We start from the raw sequence: 18,063 nt of genomic DNA, 5'->3' as shown, positions 1-18,063 counted from the left end.
CACAAGTGACCTCCCAACAGATCCAACTGGCAAAGCTCTCCAGTGCTGTGCAACTGGACAGCAGAGCCCACAAGCGCTGCGCAGTGGCATTTGTTCAGCCCTGACTCATAGACAGACGAAAGCCACCGGATGAATCACCAGCAGTGCGGTCCGCAACACCTAACGAGGTGGCTCATCCAAATATCAATCAGGTCCCAGTCTCCCCAGCTTCGGAGATCTGACAAACCACATCCTAGGTTGCTGCTTCACCGGTGAAATGGTGAGTTCTGGAAGAGGGGCCCTACAGCGAGCAACCAGGATGGCAGACTTCAGTTGGTGCGCCTTTGGGGTTATCTTCTGTGTGCCATTAAGCCATAAAAGTGCTGTGAGCATAGCTGATATGCAAGAGAAATAGCAACTGATTAACTTAATAACAGAGAACTTTAAGGCAAATTAACAAAAGCGCTTTATGAAGCAGCTCATTCTGCTCAGCCCGCTGCTGCAGAAGGTCATTAAGTCCAACACTGTAGGAAAATCATTTTGATCCACAACGGTTGAAAGGACAGACGTTAAGCAAAAGATAATCACAAATTAGCATTCAGGACATCAGCTGGGCATTGCAGGTGTTGAGAGAAGACACTTCCTCCTTGCAAAAGCAGCTGGAGAAAATGTGTTATATCTCTTTTTCCAAACAGGACGCTGGAAATGGTGTGTTTGGGCACAAACACCTGACCGGGTGGGGATTCAAGCCCACGACCCCAAACCATGTCCAGGACCGAGCCCTACCCCTCACCTCTGCCCCACAGCCCCGCCCCCCAGCCACTTGGCCCCGCCCCTCAGTGTCCTCTGACCACGCCCCCTCTCTGGCCCCGCCCCGCCCCGTCCAGGAGCGGCTCTCCGCGCAGGCGCAGTGTGCGGCAGAGCCAACTGCCCCCTCGCGGCCCCTCCCAGCCCTCCACAAAGATGGCGGCCGCGCTCCGGCGGGCGAAGCTGAGGGGAGCGCTGGGGCTGCGGGGCGGAGGCGGCGGTGCCGGCGCCAGCGCCAGCGCCAGCGGCGGGGACCAGTGACAGGTGCGGGGAGGGGAGGGGTGACGCGGCGGCGGGCGAGGCGCAGGTACCTGAGGGGCGGGCAAGGGGTGGGGAACGGCCGGCGGGGCGCCGCCCCTGCCCGAGCTGCGCCATCGGGAACTCCCCCCGCTACCCGCCCTGCAGCCGCTGCCCGCCGCCGGCGGAGCTCGGACCGTTAGCCGGGGGACGGCGGGGCCATGGCGGTGAGTCGGGGCGGGGAGCGCGGACGGGGCGCGGCGGCGGCGCCTCGCGTAACCCCCGGCGGGGAGAGCGGCCGGAGCGTGCCTACTCCGGGAGGGCGGGGGGAAACTTTCCGCCTCTCTCCGGCCCGGGGGGTCCCGCCGCTGGGAGAGGGCAGCTGGGAGGGGCCCGAGCGGCGCTGACAGGCGGCGGGAGAGGGGCGGGCGGCTCCGGCACCGCGCTGTGCCCCGCTCCGGGGCCGGGGTGCCGCGCCGAGTGCGGGCTGTGCCGCCTCCCCGAAGCGCTGCCCTTACCTCGGCGAGTGCTGCCGTAGCGCCCGCTGGGCTGCCTTCGTGCCTCTCCCTTCTTCCCCGCCTATCGCTCGGGTTTAACGCAAACAGAAACTTTTCGTGGCTTGCAAGCAGCTGGAAAGTGAAACCGACGAAAAGCAAAAACGAAACTTTCCAGCTGATTTTCATTGCGCGGTGCGAAGCAAATAAGGAGAAGGACGGTGGCACGTAGAGAGGGGTGGGAGTGAGCGGACCACCTCCTGAAGGGTTGGTAATTTGTTTAACCTATCTGAAGCGATTTACGGCCATCCTGAGTGTCACGGTGCTTCCAGAACAGCTCGTGCCGTGAAATCATTCTTGGGAAATGCTCTTTGTACCGTTTACGTCTGTGTTCGATTGGATGTATAGCTGGCTGTAAATTCCTTAAATCAGCCTGAAGGCTTCAAATCTCAAAGCAGCTTGTCGTTGAGCTTTGGTCTTAGCAGGAGCAGAAGCTGTCCTTTCTGAGCTTCGAGCTTGGTTTGCTGTTATGACAATAGGTAACTTTGTGTTTTGTGCAGCACAGCTATACAGAAACGTTGCTGTAGCCATGATGTGAATCTGCATGTGTGGATGTGTGTGTATTCTATGCTCTGAAACAGCGTAAATCACAGCAACTCAGCAGCCCTTCACAATCAGCAAGTGCAATCAATGGCATTTCATCCATAGTCTTAAACAACTGTAAAGTCCAGTCACTCGGTGAGCGTAGAAGTAATGAGCTTTGATGTGGGGAGAAGGCTGTGTGCATGTGGAAGCTGGAGGTATCTGCGGAGCTCAGTATTGCAGATTGGGTAGGGGTCCTGGTAGCTGGTGTTCCTACTGAATGCACAGGGCAGTGGGAGGGCAGCACCATGCCCTCTGACTGTGTCCCTCAGTGCCACATCTACACATATATTAAGCACCTGCAGGGATGGCGGCTCCAGCACCTCCCTGGGCAGTCTGGGAAGTTATTTTGACACAAGATCTGAACGTGGGACTTGTTTTGTCAAACTGCACCTGAGTGGTTTTCTTGCTGACTTCTTCAGAAGGGAGTGGGGGAATTTACATTCTGAATCACTTACACAAGGACTGTCAAGGAACTGGCTTTGGCTGCTGTAACCTCAGTTGAAAGAGCCAGTTCTAATCTCAGAAAGCCTGGGACTCAGCAGTGTGTTCACTTGGTCAGGTTGGGAGCAGTCTGCCTTGGGCAGTCACAGGCTGACAACTCCAGGAGATAACAGTAAATGGAATCAGATGAGTGTCTCAGGGCTTTCAGAGCAGGTGGAGACCTTCTGAGGTTTTCTTCTGTTCTATGACACACTGTGTGTTTAAGAGTTGCTTGAAGTTCTGGTCATTACGAACAATGCTGAAGCTATCTGATTTCATCTTAGTGGCATTTTGACCTTTTTCAAACTATGAGTTTCCACTGCTTTGTGAATGTTTAGGGTTTTGATTTTTATAGGTAATAATGTAATGGAACTGCAGAACTTTGAATTATGAATCAGACCAATAACTCATCTGATTTGGGCTGTGAGTTCTGTGAATCCCGAGATGCTTTTGTTTGTTATTTTTTGCCCTGTGGCCATTTAATTTAGCTTGAATTTGGATCTACGTCAGTGTTATGATGATGATTGTTCTGGCTCAAGATACCTAACGGAGATCCTTCCTAATTGTTATTGCAACTTTAACTACTTGACTGAACGTGCTACTGCAGCGTTCTGTCATAGCACTTAACTGGGAAGCCAAAGCCTTGAAGCCTGACTGCAGGAAAGGTAGAATTTTTCAGCGTGGTCAATACTTTTCTCTAAATGGTTATACCTTCTCAGTGCTTTTATGCATCTCGCTATTTTAACTTGCTGGCAGGTAATTTCTGAAATAGTGTGTGCCAGATATTAGAAAAGACAGCTTTTTATGAAGCTGCAGGCCTGCTTCCTAGACAGTATTGTTGTCTGCAGTCATCGGTGTGCACCGTCCCTGCCTTGTGGAACCTGAGGAATTCCAGTCTGCCCTCCAGCATCCAGCAGCTCTGTACCTTTTTTTTTTATCTCCAGCTTCCAATTGTGAAGGGATTTCTAGTTCAATCTCTACTAAAATGTCTACAGGTAACATGTCATGTTTCGTTGGCATGTTTCTGTGATCTGAAATATGAATTGGATTCTCTTGGTTACATCTGTCAATAACACCTCTCTATTTTATCATCCATTTCTTTAAGACTGTTGGCTCAGGAAAATTCCCAGGCAATTTGTAGTGAGGTTCTACTTAGCTGCAGTTTATGGTGCCAAGGCGAATTGTGAGAGCCATTGCTTTTCCTATAAGACCAGATGTAGTAAAAATAGATTTGACTTGGATTGTCGGCTCAACTAAAAGATACTGTTGGTAGATGAGGAAAGTGATAATAGTTTGGAATGAGTACATAACTGCTGCTTCTGTACAGTAAACACAAATGATGTTTACTTTGCTCATGGGGCCAATGTTTCCTGAACTACAGAAATGAGCACTTTTTCCTTCTGTTTTGCTGTATAGATTAAACTTTGAGCTTCCTTAATGCTGGTCTTTGCTTGATGCCTGCTTAGAAGCACTATTAACCTTTATCATAAACATGTTTATCAAAACACGTCGTGCTTATGGGCAGTAATGTTTTGGATTGCCATCCAGGGGGTCTTTGTTTTGTAGGCTGATGGGGTAGAAGAATGCTTAGAAAGTGTCTGTAACACTTCGTAGCGCTGCATGTTTCTGGCAGGTTGTCATCTTTAATTGTTCCAGTCAATCTGCATTTAGTTTCAGGTTGGACAAATATTTTTGAAGTCTGCCTCCCACCCTTAAGATCTGGTCCTGTTCAAGCTGTGCTTCCATCATGTAGTCTTGAGCCTGTAACTGGTGGAAATGTTTCTGATGGGCTGTCATAAATGTTTTTGACAAGATGGAAATAGAATTTAATGTGCCATTTTGTCAATAACAAAATATAATTGTAGCTAGTGTTTTAACATTGGGTGGCTGTCTAGAGGGTTGTGCTATTACTCTTTGCGGGTGTAGAATGTTTTTCTGTTTGCTGCAGAACCTCAGCAATTGGATATCCTCGTGCTTTCCAAACACTTTGCTAAAACTTTAGTGCCACGTTCATTGGCAGCGTCTTCAGAGTGCCTCTCAAGCAGAGCCAACCAGACATATTGGGCCTGATAGTTGTGCTGTTCCTCAGCCAACTTTGGCAGTCAAACTCAGCTGTGGTTAACATTGTTACCCTGTCTTTCAGGGTGGTAGCTTGTGTGCCAAACACAACCCCAACAGGAGTTTGGCATAATGGTGAAACAGGAGTGCATGGAATGCTCTGACCTTGCTTCCAGCATTGTTCTCAAGTACATAGGACAAAGTAAGAGTTGCAAACCTTCATTTATGAGCAGTGGAAAAATGTCCTACTTTATTACCTGCTTATTTTGTACATAAAGAACTATCAGAATATCTACAAATTTTCAATCCGAGCTTAACCACTAAATCTCATTCTTACGATCTATCAGTAAAAGAGAAGATCAGCACCTTCTACAATGTGGTAAATCTCTTCTGCTTTCTAGAAAAACTAAAGTCCTTCTTCTTCCTAGCAGTATGTTGAGCTTCTGTAATATAATGGCAAGAGAAGTGCTTCACAGCTGTGACAGTTCACGAACTGAGCTGATGCACTCTGTGACTTTGGGGGGGGGGAAGAAAAGAAACAACACAAGAACAACCAAGAAACAGGAAAACAACCGTACTGATTGATGTCTGGGAAGTACTGTCTGTGGGGAAAGTGACAAGGTCCTAAAGGATTTGTACTGTGACAGCTGTAAATAGCAACGTGATTCAGGTAACTGGGAGTGAAAAGAGTATGTGGCACAAGAGTGCTAACTTCACTTTCTGTGTGGCAGTTCTTTCTGAATGTGCTTTGGTTTTTGTACATGTGCTGCGTTTAGAACTGTGAAGCTCGGTTCTTAATGCCTTTTGATCTTGAATAACTTGAGGTAAATATGAGCTTCACAAATATTTACATCTACTCTAAAGTAAAAAAAAAAAAACAAAAAAAAACCAAAACAAAACAAAAAAAAACCCCCCAAAAAAACCCAGCAGTATAGTTTAGTGTTATGTAAATACTTCCTTGTAAATGCTATTGAGTTTCCCCGGTGTGCAAATACAATGTCTGTGGTAAACAAAGACTGTACAGTACTTAGTGTAAGATCCTACAAGCACAGGATATGGCCAAGCTGCTCTTTTTGCCATAGCTAATACCATATCTTACTCCTTTGATCGCATAATAAATGCTTCTTCTCCAACTTGACAGTTTTCAGGCTGCAAGGTTTCGTTCTTCAGTGTTTGTTCTTTTGAGTGGAGAAATTTTATCTGCTCTGCATTGGCAGAAGGAAACCGAGATGTTAGCAACAAAACCATTAAGCTTTATTTTGGGGCAGGGAAGTAAATGTAGGGCTGCAGATTTATTACTAATGATGAGCAGAAGTTTGCCTGTAGCTGAAAACTAATCTGTAAGGTAAAAATGGGGTTTCTCTGTAGAAGCATATGAAGTTCAAACGCAATAACAGGTGACTTGCAGTGTGCTGGCAGTGAAAGAGAACTGTGGCTGTAACTATTTGCTAATACTTCAGTGTTTCTACTAATGAGCTGTTAGGGGACTCCTTCAGCAAGCTACAAGAAGGTGCTAGGAAAGGAAGACTGAAAGAAGCTGTGAAATAGTGACTGCTGACAAGTAATCCTAGGTGTGTTGCTCTGGCTTTGCTGGTCTTCCCCTTCTGTAGCTGCAGAGACTCCTCTGTTGATGAAGAACTCTGGCATCAATTGCACGCTTAACTCTAAGAGTTGCCTTCACCTTGAGGTGCTGTTGGACTGCTTGCATTGCTGTTACAGAAGTGAAGCACCTGCCACATTGGCTGCCTGTGGGCTTTTTTTTTTTTTTTTTTACTGTTGCATTTACAAATGCATTGGTGCTAGAAGAAATAGTTAATAGTCCATTTATTCCTGTGCTTGGCAGGCATATGTATGTCTGCATAATGGACCAGGGAACTGATGCAGCTTAACACTGACCAAATTTTGAAGAATATCTTAAAGCTCTGTCTGCCCTCCAGTTTAACTTGCTGTGTTGTTGGCCAGTTCTCATGGCAGAGCAGGTGGGAGCTGCTAGTACTAGCTAGCAATTAAAAGTCTTCCTAACAAATAGATCTGAAAGGTGTGCTTTTAAGACTCAAATATGGGTTTTTTGAGTGTATTCTTTCTTTGGGAAAGTAGTTTTCACATGCTTGTCTTGTCATGTTCTGTGTTATTACCCTGTTCCTTACAGAAGCGGGGACCTATGTTTTAAATGTGAAGATTTGTAGCCTCATTGATCCTATGTTAGCCTGTGCTTTGGAAACATTTCATCTTTCAGAACAAGCAAGAGGAGGCTGTTTTGTAAGAATTCTTTAAAAGCTGCTTGTTGTTCTTGAATCGTGCACTCTTTGTAGCTCCAAGACCAGCAGCTGTCTCTGCAATAAATTTGTCTCACTGACCACTTACAGCACATTAATAAAAGAAATACTTGTTTGTTTGTTTAGTTTGCCTTAAAGGAGTTACACAAAAAGTTTGTCCTTGCTGCATATAGCTGCCAGAAAGAGGGAGCTGGTAACTAATGAGAGTAGTTTCATCTCTGGCATTGTGCAGGCTTGTTTTCTCTGAAAATGTTCTGAAACAGAAACGTAGGCAAGAGAAATGGTTAACTGGGAAAGGCCAAGATGTTTTTCAACCCTTGTGATCTTCAGAAAATAAACTGAAGGAAATCCACTCCTGGCAGAATCATAGGAGAACCTAATTTAGCCGGCGTGAAAGTAAAATTAGGAGAGTTTAAAGAAGTCCTTGAAAGTAAGAGGAGGGTGAAACTAACAAACCAGCTGTATATTCAGATCAATGTGGTATAAAGTTAAACTGCATTGTATGTCTTTGTTAATTTGTATAGCAAGGATGGTTCAGTCTCCTCGTTTATTTTCAAGACTCCTTCCAAAGAGTATTTACCTCTTGTGAGATCAGCAGGCCGTCCTGTAGCTCCCAAGCAAGGTGTGACTGAATCACATTGACGTGCCTGGTAAGGACTGGGGCTAAGCATGCACTGTGGTGCTGATAGCTCACTCACTGATTAAAAATGCACACTATCAAAGTAGATCTGAATGTAATGAACAGATTAATTCCCTGATTTGTTATGTGGTTGCAGTTACCGCTTCCCAGAAGTTACACAACCAGTTTTGGCTTCTCTTGTCTGTCAGTGTATGAGGGAGGGGCAAATTGTTGGAAAGTCCTGAACTCTTTTTATGCAATCACTTCAAGTTGTGTGCTTCATCCAGATGTGGGCTGTGGGTGGTTTATTAACAACCTAGTAATGGTAACATTAAAAACCACTATGTGGTGTTTTCAGGTAGTCTCCACTGCACTGATTGTGATGCATACAATCAAGCATTTTACAGTCTAAGTGCCAGACTAGGATGAGAAGTGTGAGCATCCATGAGCGTGTTGTCCCTTCGCAGAAGACTGATTTATCAGTATTTAGTAGTTCTTCTCTATGGAGTCCTCACCTTCACAGGTTTGGTTTCCTACATTAGCTGTTAATAAGAGCCTAGCCTGTTTGGCTGAGGTTCAAAAATTGCTGGCTCATAAATAGAAATGCATAAAACTTGAACATCTGGAATGTTTCCAGTTATCTACCGTGCATTCTCATATAGGTAATAGTACCCGTGACATGAATCCATGAACTGCACTTCAAGCTGCTCCTAAATCATTACAGTTTGCAACCTGCAGTATGAAGGCAACCTGATGCAGGTATTGATTTATTATAATACTCTTGGCTCCCACAACAAAGCTTTACAGTTGTGGCTATTGCTGTGTTGAGGAGAGCAGACAGTGACTGTGGGGAGGGACTTGGAACCAGTTCTGGCTGTTCCGGTGTAACTCAGGGTTGCTCACAAATCACTATTTTCACCATAATTGTGTTGTGTTCATTGTATACTTTGTAATATCCATGTCCCTGAAGTAACAGGGGGAACAGAGATGTGTATTTGTTTTCTTGGATTTAATTGAGAATTGTACTTAGTGAAGATGTGTGACTCCACTTGAGCTGTGAGTGAAGTATATTCTTACTCATCATAGAGGCTATGGATTCTTTTTACCTTCAGGGAGTTGTATTGCTTATGAAAATGCTTTCCAATGCATCTTCGTTCCCAACTGTTCTGATTTGCAGTTTCTACTGTTGTCGGTTTGTTGCTGTTGATTCACTTTACAAAACTACACTTCTTCTAATTTTTTATATCTACCTGTTTGCAGCCGTGGCATTTTAAACACCAGGACTTAAGGGAATAACCATTTGTTTCACATCACTTCAAAGAAGATTGTCAAATTACAGTGAAATAGACATGTTCCACAAAGCACTTTTCTTCTGACAGAAAATAGCAATTTTCTTCATTCTGTTACAAAACATTTTACCGAGTTTTGCAGGAATTGCTTTTCTAAAATAGGAAAAACTGAAAAAGCAAAGCAGATATTTTAGAGAAATCGAACGTTAATTTTAAAAAAATTAGTTCAAATTTGAAAAGCACAAAAACTGCTTTGCTGTAATTGCCACACGTAAGTATGGTAAATCTACAGGGAGGGAAGAAAAGCCATTCTGCTAGCTTGTGATTTCTTTTACAAGGCAAGCTGAAGAGAATTTGGTTTTTGTTTTTAGCTTTAATAGCTCAGGTGCAACCTTATGGATCACTGGGTAATTATATTCTAAAATTTCTGTACCAGTACCATCCCTGTATCTCAGCTTTTTCCAGCAGAGCATTAAGTGACGTGAGTAACATCTGTCACATATGCTTTGTCCTTTCCTCTTCACCTCGAGGATGCAGCAGTGTATTTTGTTTTCAGAATTTCCTCCATTTTAGCTTGTTTGTACATGCTAGGCCCTTGTACGTGTCAGCCCTGTCTGATGACTTCTCAATGGGTTGGCTGATTTGAAAGATTAGGAGGAATCTTGATAGTAATTTTTACAGGTTTCAAATTGGCAGGAGGAGGCCTGTAGGAAATAATACATTTATCTCAGGAGTCATTAAAGAATGGGGATGGTGAGTACTTATGAATGTGTAAAGCACAGGAAAAGTTTAAATAGTAGCTCCTGTCTTCTTGAAAAGAAGAGTCACTCAGGTGTGAGGCTTTAAGCTAAGTAGCAGGGCTACTTAGGGCTACTTATTTCAGCTGTTTGCCAAGATGCCCACTGAAAGTGAACCTGTTCTATTTGTATTGGGGAAGGGAAGATAGGGCATTTCTTGCTGTGCAACCGGACGATGCTTTTACAGCCTTTTTGATTCTCTTTAGTTGTTGGCCTTGGGTGAAGCCAAGAACCAGGAATTGCTTTCTGCTCAGAGCAGCTTTTTTTTCCTCCTTATTGGAAGGTGCCTGGGCCTCTGAGGATGTTGTGCCTGGTTCCTGGGGAGCAGAGCTTCAGGAGGAGCCAGGTGAGGAAGGAATGCACACCTGTCTGCTGGGAAAACACCTCATGGCAACCTTGTGCTGGCAGCTGTAACCTGATGCAGGCTGCAGCATGTATGAAACTTCTCTGCTGACAGAGAAATCTTGGAATGGAACCATTATTGTCACTTGTAGTTTAATATCATCACGCTATTTGGAAATACTTAGTGTTGATTTCATTGAGCCTTTTCCTTATGCTGTACCTTTCTGTGTTGCGTGCTTGGTCTTCTCACTGCTCGCCTCCTGACCTCATGTTCTGTGGAATCAAGGACCTTGTTTGCAGTCTCTGTAATAATAAACATAGCTGTTGGTCACCAGATTTGATGGAATTAAAGTATCAGGGTATTAAGTTGCTGTGAATGTTGTGGTAATGTGTGTAAGTTGGGAGAAGAGGAAGGAGCGCCCTGTAAATGGCAAACTGAGGAACAGCCATCGGCACCAGAGTAACCAGCAACCAGCATGGAGGGTGGTTCTCCAGGTTCTGAGCTATGAAAGCTGCGTACCTTTAGCATAGCATGGTACGTGTTGATTTTCTAATATTTTGGTGTTTAGAGAAGGTTGCTCCAGAAGGCACTGTCACAGACTGCTTACTGCAGCTCATCAGGACCTTGTGTGTCGGGTTTTGACCTTCTACAAGAGTGATTTCCAAATGTTTTGATTGTGTTTTTTAATATGTGCCCCAAATATCTGTACGCTTATTTTAAATTTATAAACGTGTACTAATAGGTACGTAATAAATGTGATAAAGATTGAAAGAACACTATTTAAAAAAAGTGTTTTATATACTCCTAGTACAAGAAACACGTTCTTCTGCATCCCATGGGACTGTCTTTCCCACCCCATTGGATACGTGCACCTCACTTTGGAGACCCCTGGTCTACAGGATTGATATTTTGCAGCCTCTCAGAACAGCCTGTGCCGGTACTGCACAACTCACTATGAAGATACCTTTTTGCCTTTTGATCAGATAAAATTTCCAGTCCTGTAGCTGTTCGTCACTTCTCTTCCTTCTGCTGTTTGCCTCCAGGAAGAATTTGGTTTGAGTTCTCCTTAGGGACCCTATAGGTAGTGGAATCCAGCTGGTAGGTGACTCCCAGTCTTCTCCAGTTTTCATAGCTTTTCCTGGGCTGTCATTTGCTTAAGCCTGTTTGTCTTTGGGGCACTTCTCTCATACTGAGGGGGTGGCTGGGAAAAGCAAAGCTGGACGTGGTGCTCCAGATGCTGCCTTGTAAGTGCTGACTGGCTGGGAATAAGCACCCTCACGGTGCTTCTGCTAACGCAGCCCAGCGTGCTGCCAGCATGCGTTGCTATGAGAGTGCATGCTGCTGACTCATGTTCTTTTGCCTTGGTGATCCAGCTGATTTAATGCTGATGTGTTTTCAGAGGCTGTCGTTAAGATCAGCTGCTGGACTCTTGGGGATGGAAAGGCTGAGCCTTTTCAGTGCAGAGGAAATGCACTGCCCAGTGATCTCAGCCTTGTAATGTTCTTTAACCCTTAATGAACAGGTGACCGAGTAGCAGTCAGAGTTGTATGTATTGGAGAGGAATACAAGTGTTTAAGGAGCTAATCAGAAGGTATTTAAGGATTGTTTAATTGTGATTTTAATTTAGGAATATATACTTGCATACTATTGAGTAGAACTCCTTTGAGCCTTAATGTCACATGGTCTTCTGGCTTGTTAGTACAATTGATTCTTTAATGTTTCCTCAGACACCACCCCTGGAGTATCTAAACAAGTTATATATAGGAAATTCAGATGCTTTCACATTGTTTCAGCTTTGGTAGACTTCAGAAAACTTGACTAGAAAGTTTTCATAAGATGAGGAAAATGAGCAACAGTGCAATTTGGGGTAATAGGGATGGATGGTTTAGTGCCAAAGTCTTGTACAAAGCATTAACCTATCCTGCTGGGTAGCAAACTCGGGAGAGGCAGAGTCTTCCTTGAATACTACGGCAGCCTCAGTGTGGATTCTGAAAGAATCCTGCATTGCACTTTGAATGTCTACTACTAAGAATATTTAGTACCAAGACAAAAAAGAAAAAAAAAAAAAAAGCTGTTTATGCAGCAGTTATGCTGTGCACGAGTTAGTCTGTATTTCTAAATAACTGTGCCTTTAAGGGGCTACTAGCAGAAAACTGTCTCAGCTGCTTCTGTGCATAGCAACAGCATTATCTGTCTATTCATCTAAGGTGTCTTGCTTTTCTGGTCCTTTTTAATCTACTAGAACAGTGCAGTTGGCCATAAATCCTTAGATTTATCTCTTTGCTTTACCCCCTCCTCTACTACCTGTTAGCTTTCAGTGGCCTTGACAAGACTAGTGAACTCATCTGTTGTCCTAATGCAAGCTGCTTCTCTTCCTCAGGACCTCAGATTCTGAATACATTGGGAAACCAGGTGGAGATGAAAAGCAGCTCTGTCGTCAAGAGTTGCAGGAGCAGTTTTATTCACAGTAAGGTGAAAATGTTGGTATGCACATACTTAGCAGTATGTTGTATCTAGTCTACCTGTGTTTGTCTGTGTCAGGGCATGTGCAGTCTCTACCCTCGTTCACTTGAGGGTAGGTTATTGGTAACTTTTGCAGTCACTGCATCCAGGTCTGCAGAAGCAGACCTTGTGGTGCTCTTAGTCCAGATATCCAAACTCCTGGGGTATTTTTCACATGGAACAGTATTATCAAGAAGTCCCGGTCACTCTTAGTATTCTTTGGAACAAATACCAACAATTTAAAGTGAGGGTGTTGGAGACAAAGCTTGTTAAATGGTTACAGTAGAGCTCCAGCTTATTTGCAGCCAGAGGCAGGAAAAATATTGTCCTTGTTGCTAAATGAGGTTCTCTTGTGGATGTAACTCGTTAATGGTTTTTTGGGGGAGCTTGTGCTTTTCTGGTTGTCCACTTCTATTATATTGTCCTTCTAAGAATCAGCCCTTCTCAGGATTCAGTCTCAGGATTCAGTTAATCTTTCTTTCTAGAAAGAATAGCTTTACCTTTATGTAATTAAAACTTTTTGTTATGCCTAGCTGTTTAAGTATTCATGCTATTTTAGTATAGTAAAATCTTGAAGTCCTTTATTGCTGTTATGGTTGTCATTTCCAGACTTCCTTCTAACTTCCTTTTCATTTTTTTCCTGAGTTTTTTTCTTTTTTCATTTTTTTTCCTAAGTTAAAAACATCTACAGTGAGAAGCCTCGAACTAATCCTTCTCATCCTATTTGAAGCTCACCTGTTCTGTAATTCTCCATTTACCATTAATATTTTTGACAGCTGTCATTCCAATTCTAATCCGTGTAATGATTTTTTCAGGAAAAATGTGTAATGCTGAAAAGGTCTGACTGTTATACCAGTGCTTTTATCAGAACCTTTGTCAAAAACATTCCACCAGAAGATTCTGATCAAGTTAATTGGATAAGATATTTTCATCAATCATTTAATTCTTTGCAAATAATATGTATGCAGTGTTGACTGCGAATCTGTTTGGTGTCAGATCACTGTTGGCTGTAGATTGTCCCATTTGCCCTTTTACAGTAGGCTATTTAATGTAAGACTGGTTTTCTTCCTGACTTCTGAGTCTTACCCAGGATTCAGGTTATATAGAGGTCTTTTTTTCAAAGCTCTGGATTCTAGAAACTGAGTGCAAGGTAGCTGGTTCTGTTGGTATAGAAGCTCTGTGCCCACTTGATACCCTTAGATCAAACGTGGTATAATTGTATTTTTTCTAAGATAGGTTTATTGAACTTTTATTATTTTGATGCTAACCTTTTCTGTTGTATCTGACATCTTCTACTACTCAATTCTTCTACCTTTACACATTCATGTCAGTTCTTGTTCTCATAGCTAAAGAGAAAGCACCTGCAGGTGGTGGACGTACCACATCTTACTGACAGGTATGGCAGAGAACACCAGTGTCTACAGGTTGGTGCCTCTTAACCACTGGTGAAGAGAAGGTTTTTGATGCATATAGCATTGGTCCACATTTGTGTGAGACTTAAGACTGTGGCACTGCGAAGAAATCTAATATTGTATTGTCAAGAAAACATTGATTTACTTCTTTCTCTAGATTGATTACCCAGCCTGCCAGGTAGCACTTCTATTATGGTGAAGGACGTCAGGAATAACACTATGCCTGGTGCCTCCAGTCAGGGCTTATCAATGAGCAGCAGTGCTTCATCTCCAGAATAAATCAGACCCTCAGATCCAACATGGAACTTAGCTGTGTCCCAGTTAAAGCACTAAAGTCTGTGTGCAGTCAGCCTCAGTACTTGGGTGCCTACAGGAACCTCAGTTTCTTGCAAATCACATATTTAAGCACTTGCAAAAAAATTAACAAATGAATCTTGGTACGAATGTTAAATATGTCCAGTGCTGTTTCCGTGTTGGAAGAGCTGAAGAAGTGATCATGGCAGTAGTATTTGTGTTGGTTTGGGTTATGTTTGATTCTCATCAATGTCCAGTTTGATGAGTGTGTTTTGATTTAGGCCCAATAAATGTTGCATCACAAGTTACAAACTCAGGCAAAAATCACTGTGTGATAAGGGAAGCCAGGAAGCCACTCTTTTATCTAAGGATCTAGTCATTAGCAGGATAGCTTGGGAAAAATGAGCTTGATTCAAATTAAACCCGGGGAAATCCATGTCTGTGTAGACCCAGGAGAGTGCTGTATTACAGTCTGGAGTGTTTTAATCAATTTGTCTCTGACACTATAGCTGGTTCTGTACCTGTGAGATTAAGAGGTGGCACAGGACAAGCTTGTTTGTAGCTACCATGGGAGAAAGGATATGTCTTAATTCTAACCCCTGCTTAAATAGTCATTGGATACATTGGATATTATCCTGGAAAGCTTACCTTCAAACCTGCTAGCTTGAAAGATGATCCAAGTAGCTCTCATCAGCCCTCTGCCACCTGCACAAGCTGTGGGGATTGATGGTAGCCTGGAGGACTTTTTTGATGTGGGGGAAAGCTTTTAAAGAAGGGTAGGAATAGAAAACTGTGTCCTCATTGCCTGGGAGACTAATTGGTCTGGTTAAGGAGGTATAAAAGTTTAGATGTACAGAGGAACAGGATTTAGTGGGGAGATGTTGATGGTAGGCGGACGGTTGGATGGGATGATCTTGGAGGTTTTTTCTAAAACCTCCTGGTGATTCTGTGTTTCTGTGAAATGGCTTAGCATAAGTGGTGATGAATTCTTAAATAATCACAGGTTTCAAAGACACTTAACCTAGAGGGATTTTTTTTCCCCCAAAGTTTAGAGTAGACCAAGAAAGTAATTGAAGTATCTGAAATCATTGCAGAAGGCTTTATTTTTTTCTTTCTTCAAGTTCATAATTTTATAGTAGGACAATCTTCAGCATGGAAACAGCCAGACTGCACTGTATATGTATAGCTGGGGTAGAGATTGAGACACCTCTGTGCAGGAAGCTGTAAGAGCAGCTCTTGGAATTAATCAAATAACACCTCTAGAACGTCCTACTGGAGTCATTCAACTGGCTCTATCCCTTGAATTTTGTCAAGTATTTTTCATTTAAAGCAAGCTATACACTGTAAGTAAACATCTCTGTGAACAGATGGTGTGTTAGTATTAGAAGTGTTTGTAAGAGAGTTTCATTAGCCAGATGAGCTCAAGTAATCTTACTGACTGTTGGACTGTGTAACTTTTAAAACTGTTCCTGATTTGTTTCACCAGGCTACAGTAAGTACTGATGGAGGGAGGCAGTTCTGCTTTAGAAATTCTGTCAAAGCTTTTCCCCAGCTTAATCTTTACGTATAAATTTGATGCTAAGCACTCTTTTCAAGATGGAAAATGTAATTGACTTATGGGAATTCTGGATATACAACTTGCCTCTATAGGATTTTTTTCCATCTGTTTTTGTTTTGTTAAGAAATATCAGTTTCTTTATTATTGTTGATTGCTTTTTTCTTCTTTCATTTCAAAAACCAAGTGTAAGGGTCTATGGGACAGAATTGAGAAGAGTACACTAAACCAATGTAACTCAGTGATATTGGTGATATTTTTAAATGAAGTAGAATTACAGAAGCCATTTGACTCATAATACACATTTCCTGCATGGAAAAACTGTTATCTTCATCTTGTCTTAAGTCCTCATACCACAACAGCATATAAACCACATTATTATTTTTTTAATGGCTGGTTAATGTCCCAGATAAGGACGCTTAGTTGGATTTTCCTTCTGCTGCTGTTACTTTGACACTCATCAAAGCTGAAGTGGCTCACTGCTTTCCTGGACCTCTTGCCTCTGTTTATTTTTCTTGCAGTTTTTAGCTGCTTATAAAGTTATTAAAGGACTGCCTACTGGCTATCAAAACAATGTGACTTCAATTTGAATTTATTTTTAAAAGTACAGGTATAAGATTGTACCTAAGAATTCATTCATCTCACTTGGACCTTTCAGTTATTCCTGTCTCTTTTGATGGAAAAAGTAGGTTGGGGGAATAACAAGGAGAAAATAAATAATAGTACTGATGCTGCCCCTGTTCATAGATGTCAGTTGATACCACTGTTATATAAACAAACATACAGTATGTCTAATCTCTAAGGCAATTGCTCTGTTTTCATATCTTTCCAGTAGGCATTCTGTCAGTAGTGCCAGTCAAATTCGGACAAAACTCTTGCTTTATTATCAAAGGTTAAAAAATCTGGTTTCATATCTCAAAAGCTGTGATGGATCTTCTGAGGTTCAGCCACTAGAGGGGGTCTAAACCTACCCTCTGTGTAAGTACGGCTTTTCCTAGTCGGTGAAGCATCATCTTCAAGCTTACGTGCTTGCTGAGATGTTGTGGAAGCATAGGTGTGTTTTAAGGTGTGTGCAACTTTGTAATTTAAAACAAACAAATCTCACATGAGGCTGTTTTTGAAGGATAACTCTTCAGAGATGTGTATAGTTTAACCATTTGAGTCACTTTTTCTTTGCAGGTGATCTTGTGAATTTGTGTACCGTCGATGATGGCAGAGCACCCACCGTTACTGGATACCAGTTCGATTATAAGTAGTGAAATCCCTCTTCTAACTTCCCCTATTGTTAGCGGGGATGGAGCACAACAGGTAAGAAAACTTCAGTATCTTCTCTTTCCTTCCCCTTCTCTTTTTCCAACAGCATCATTGATATTGATACTGGAATATCTTCATATGGAGTATTTTTATGTAGCTCTGGTCATTAATGTATTTGAAGGACTGAGCTGAAGATGGAACTAGTGCAGAGAAGAGATTTTTTTTAAGAGTATGAAGCAGAAAAACTGTCTTCTGAAAGAATGTTTTCATAGAAATGCAAGACTAGGCAGCTGCCAAGCTGTTGAGCCATGGCCAAGTCTTAATTTAGAAGCTACATATTTACATTATCACATGACCTTGTTGAAATTGATAACCTTCGCCTCGTTAGAGCTTATTAGCTCACACACATGCTAACAACTTTGGCCTCTAGAGTGACTGTCTTCCTTAAAAGTGAGCATCTTGAATGGTGGGACTTGCTCTTGTATGTTTGTGTCTGCCTGGATACTTTTTGAAGTATTCTGTTAGGGAAAAACAGTCAAGCTGATGACTAAGAAAAGCACAACTGCAGTTTTGTAATGCTTTAGAAGGGTCAGCTCCAGAGAGAAACTGTGTGTGCGTGTGTGTGTGTATATAAATTCTCCCCATCTTTAACTTCAGAAGAATATTTTAGATTCCAGAGAAGCTTGATTCTGGAACAGCTTCTAATGGAAGAAAAGGGGTGAAAAACAAAGTGTCATGGAGCATCTGAACAGACTGAGAGATCACTGTCTGTGATGACAGGAGTCTGCTAGTCTCTTGTTTGATCTTTAGTTATCATAAAGAGGAATTGTTGAATTGTTTTGTAGGGTAAAAATAAGAAGGAAATGTAAAACGAGATTGGAGCATTGATTGCAGCAGTTCGTGAAATTGGGTTTGGGCTGCAGTGAGATATTTGTAGAACAAGCTTAAATGCTGAGAAATCTCATTTATTAAATGCACAGGCAGAACATTCCAGAAAAAGAGAGAAGAGGCAATACTTACTC

General features: G+C 42.6%; 1 protein-coding gene across 1 annotated transcript in view; it reads left to right on the top strand.

Moving 5' to 3' along the window:
- The first annotated feature begins 1,169 nt into the window (after nucleotides 1–1,169).
- The window catches only part of FNDC3A (fibronectin type III domain containing 3A), a 114,244-nt gene continuing 97,350 nt past the window's right edge, over nucleotides 1,170–18,063 (top strand). Inside the window, exons 1-2 of the mRNA XM_042866770.1 lie at nucleotides 1,170–1,250; nucleotides 16,967–17,095. Coding sequence (XP_042722704.1) covers nucleotides 16,994–17,095 — 102 coding nt within the window. The 5' untranslated portion in view covers nucleotides 1,170–1,250; nucleotides 16,967–16,993. The remainder of the gene's footprint in view (nucleotides 1,251–16,966; nucleotides 17,096–18,063) is intronic.

This window comes from Lagopus leucura, unplaced genomic scaffold, assembly GCF_019238085.1.
Source record: "Lagopus leucura isolate 7727_CA_CO unplaced genomic scaffold, USGS_WTPT01 Super-Scaffold_100001, whole genome shotgun sequence".
NCBI classification, from domain to species: domain Eukaryota; kingdom Metazoa; phylum Chordata; class Aves; order Galliformes; family Phasianidae; genus Lagopus; species Lagopus leucura.
This window is presented reverse-complemented; position numbering and strand designations above follow the sequence as displayed.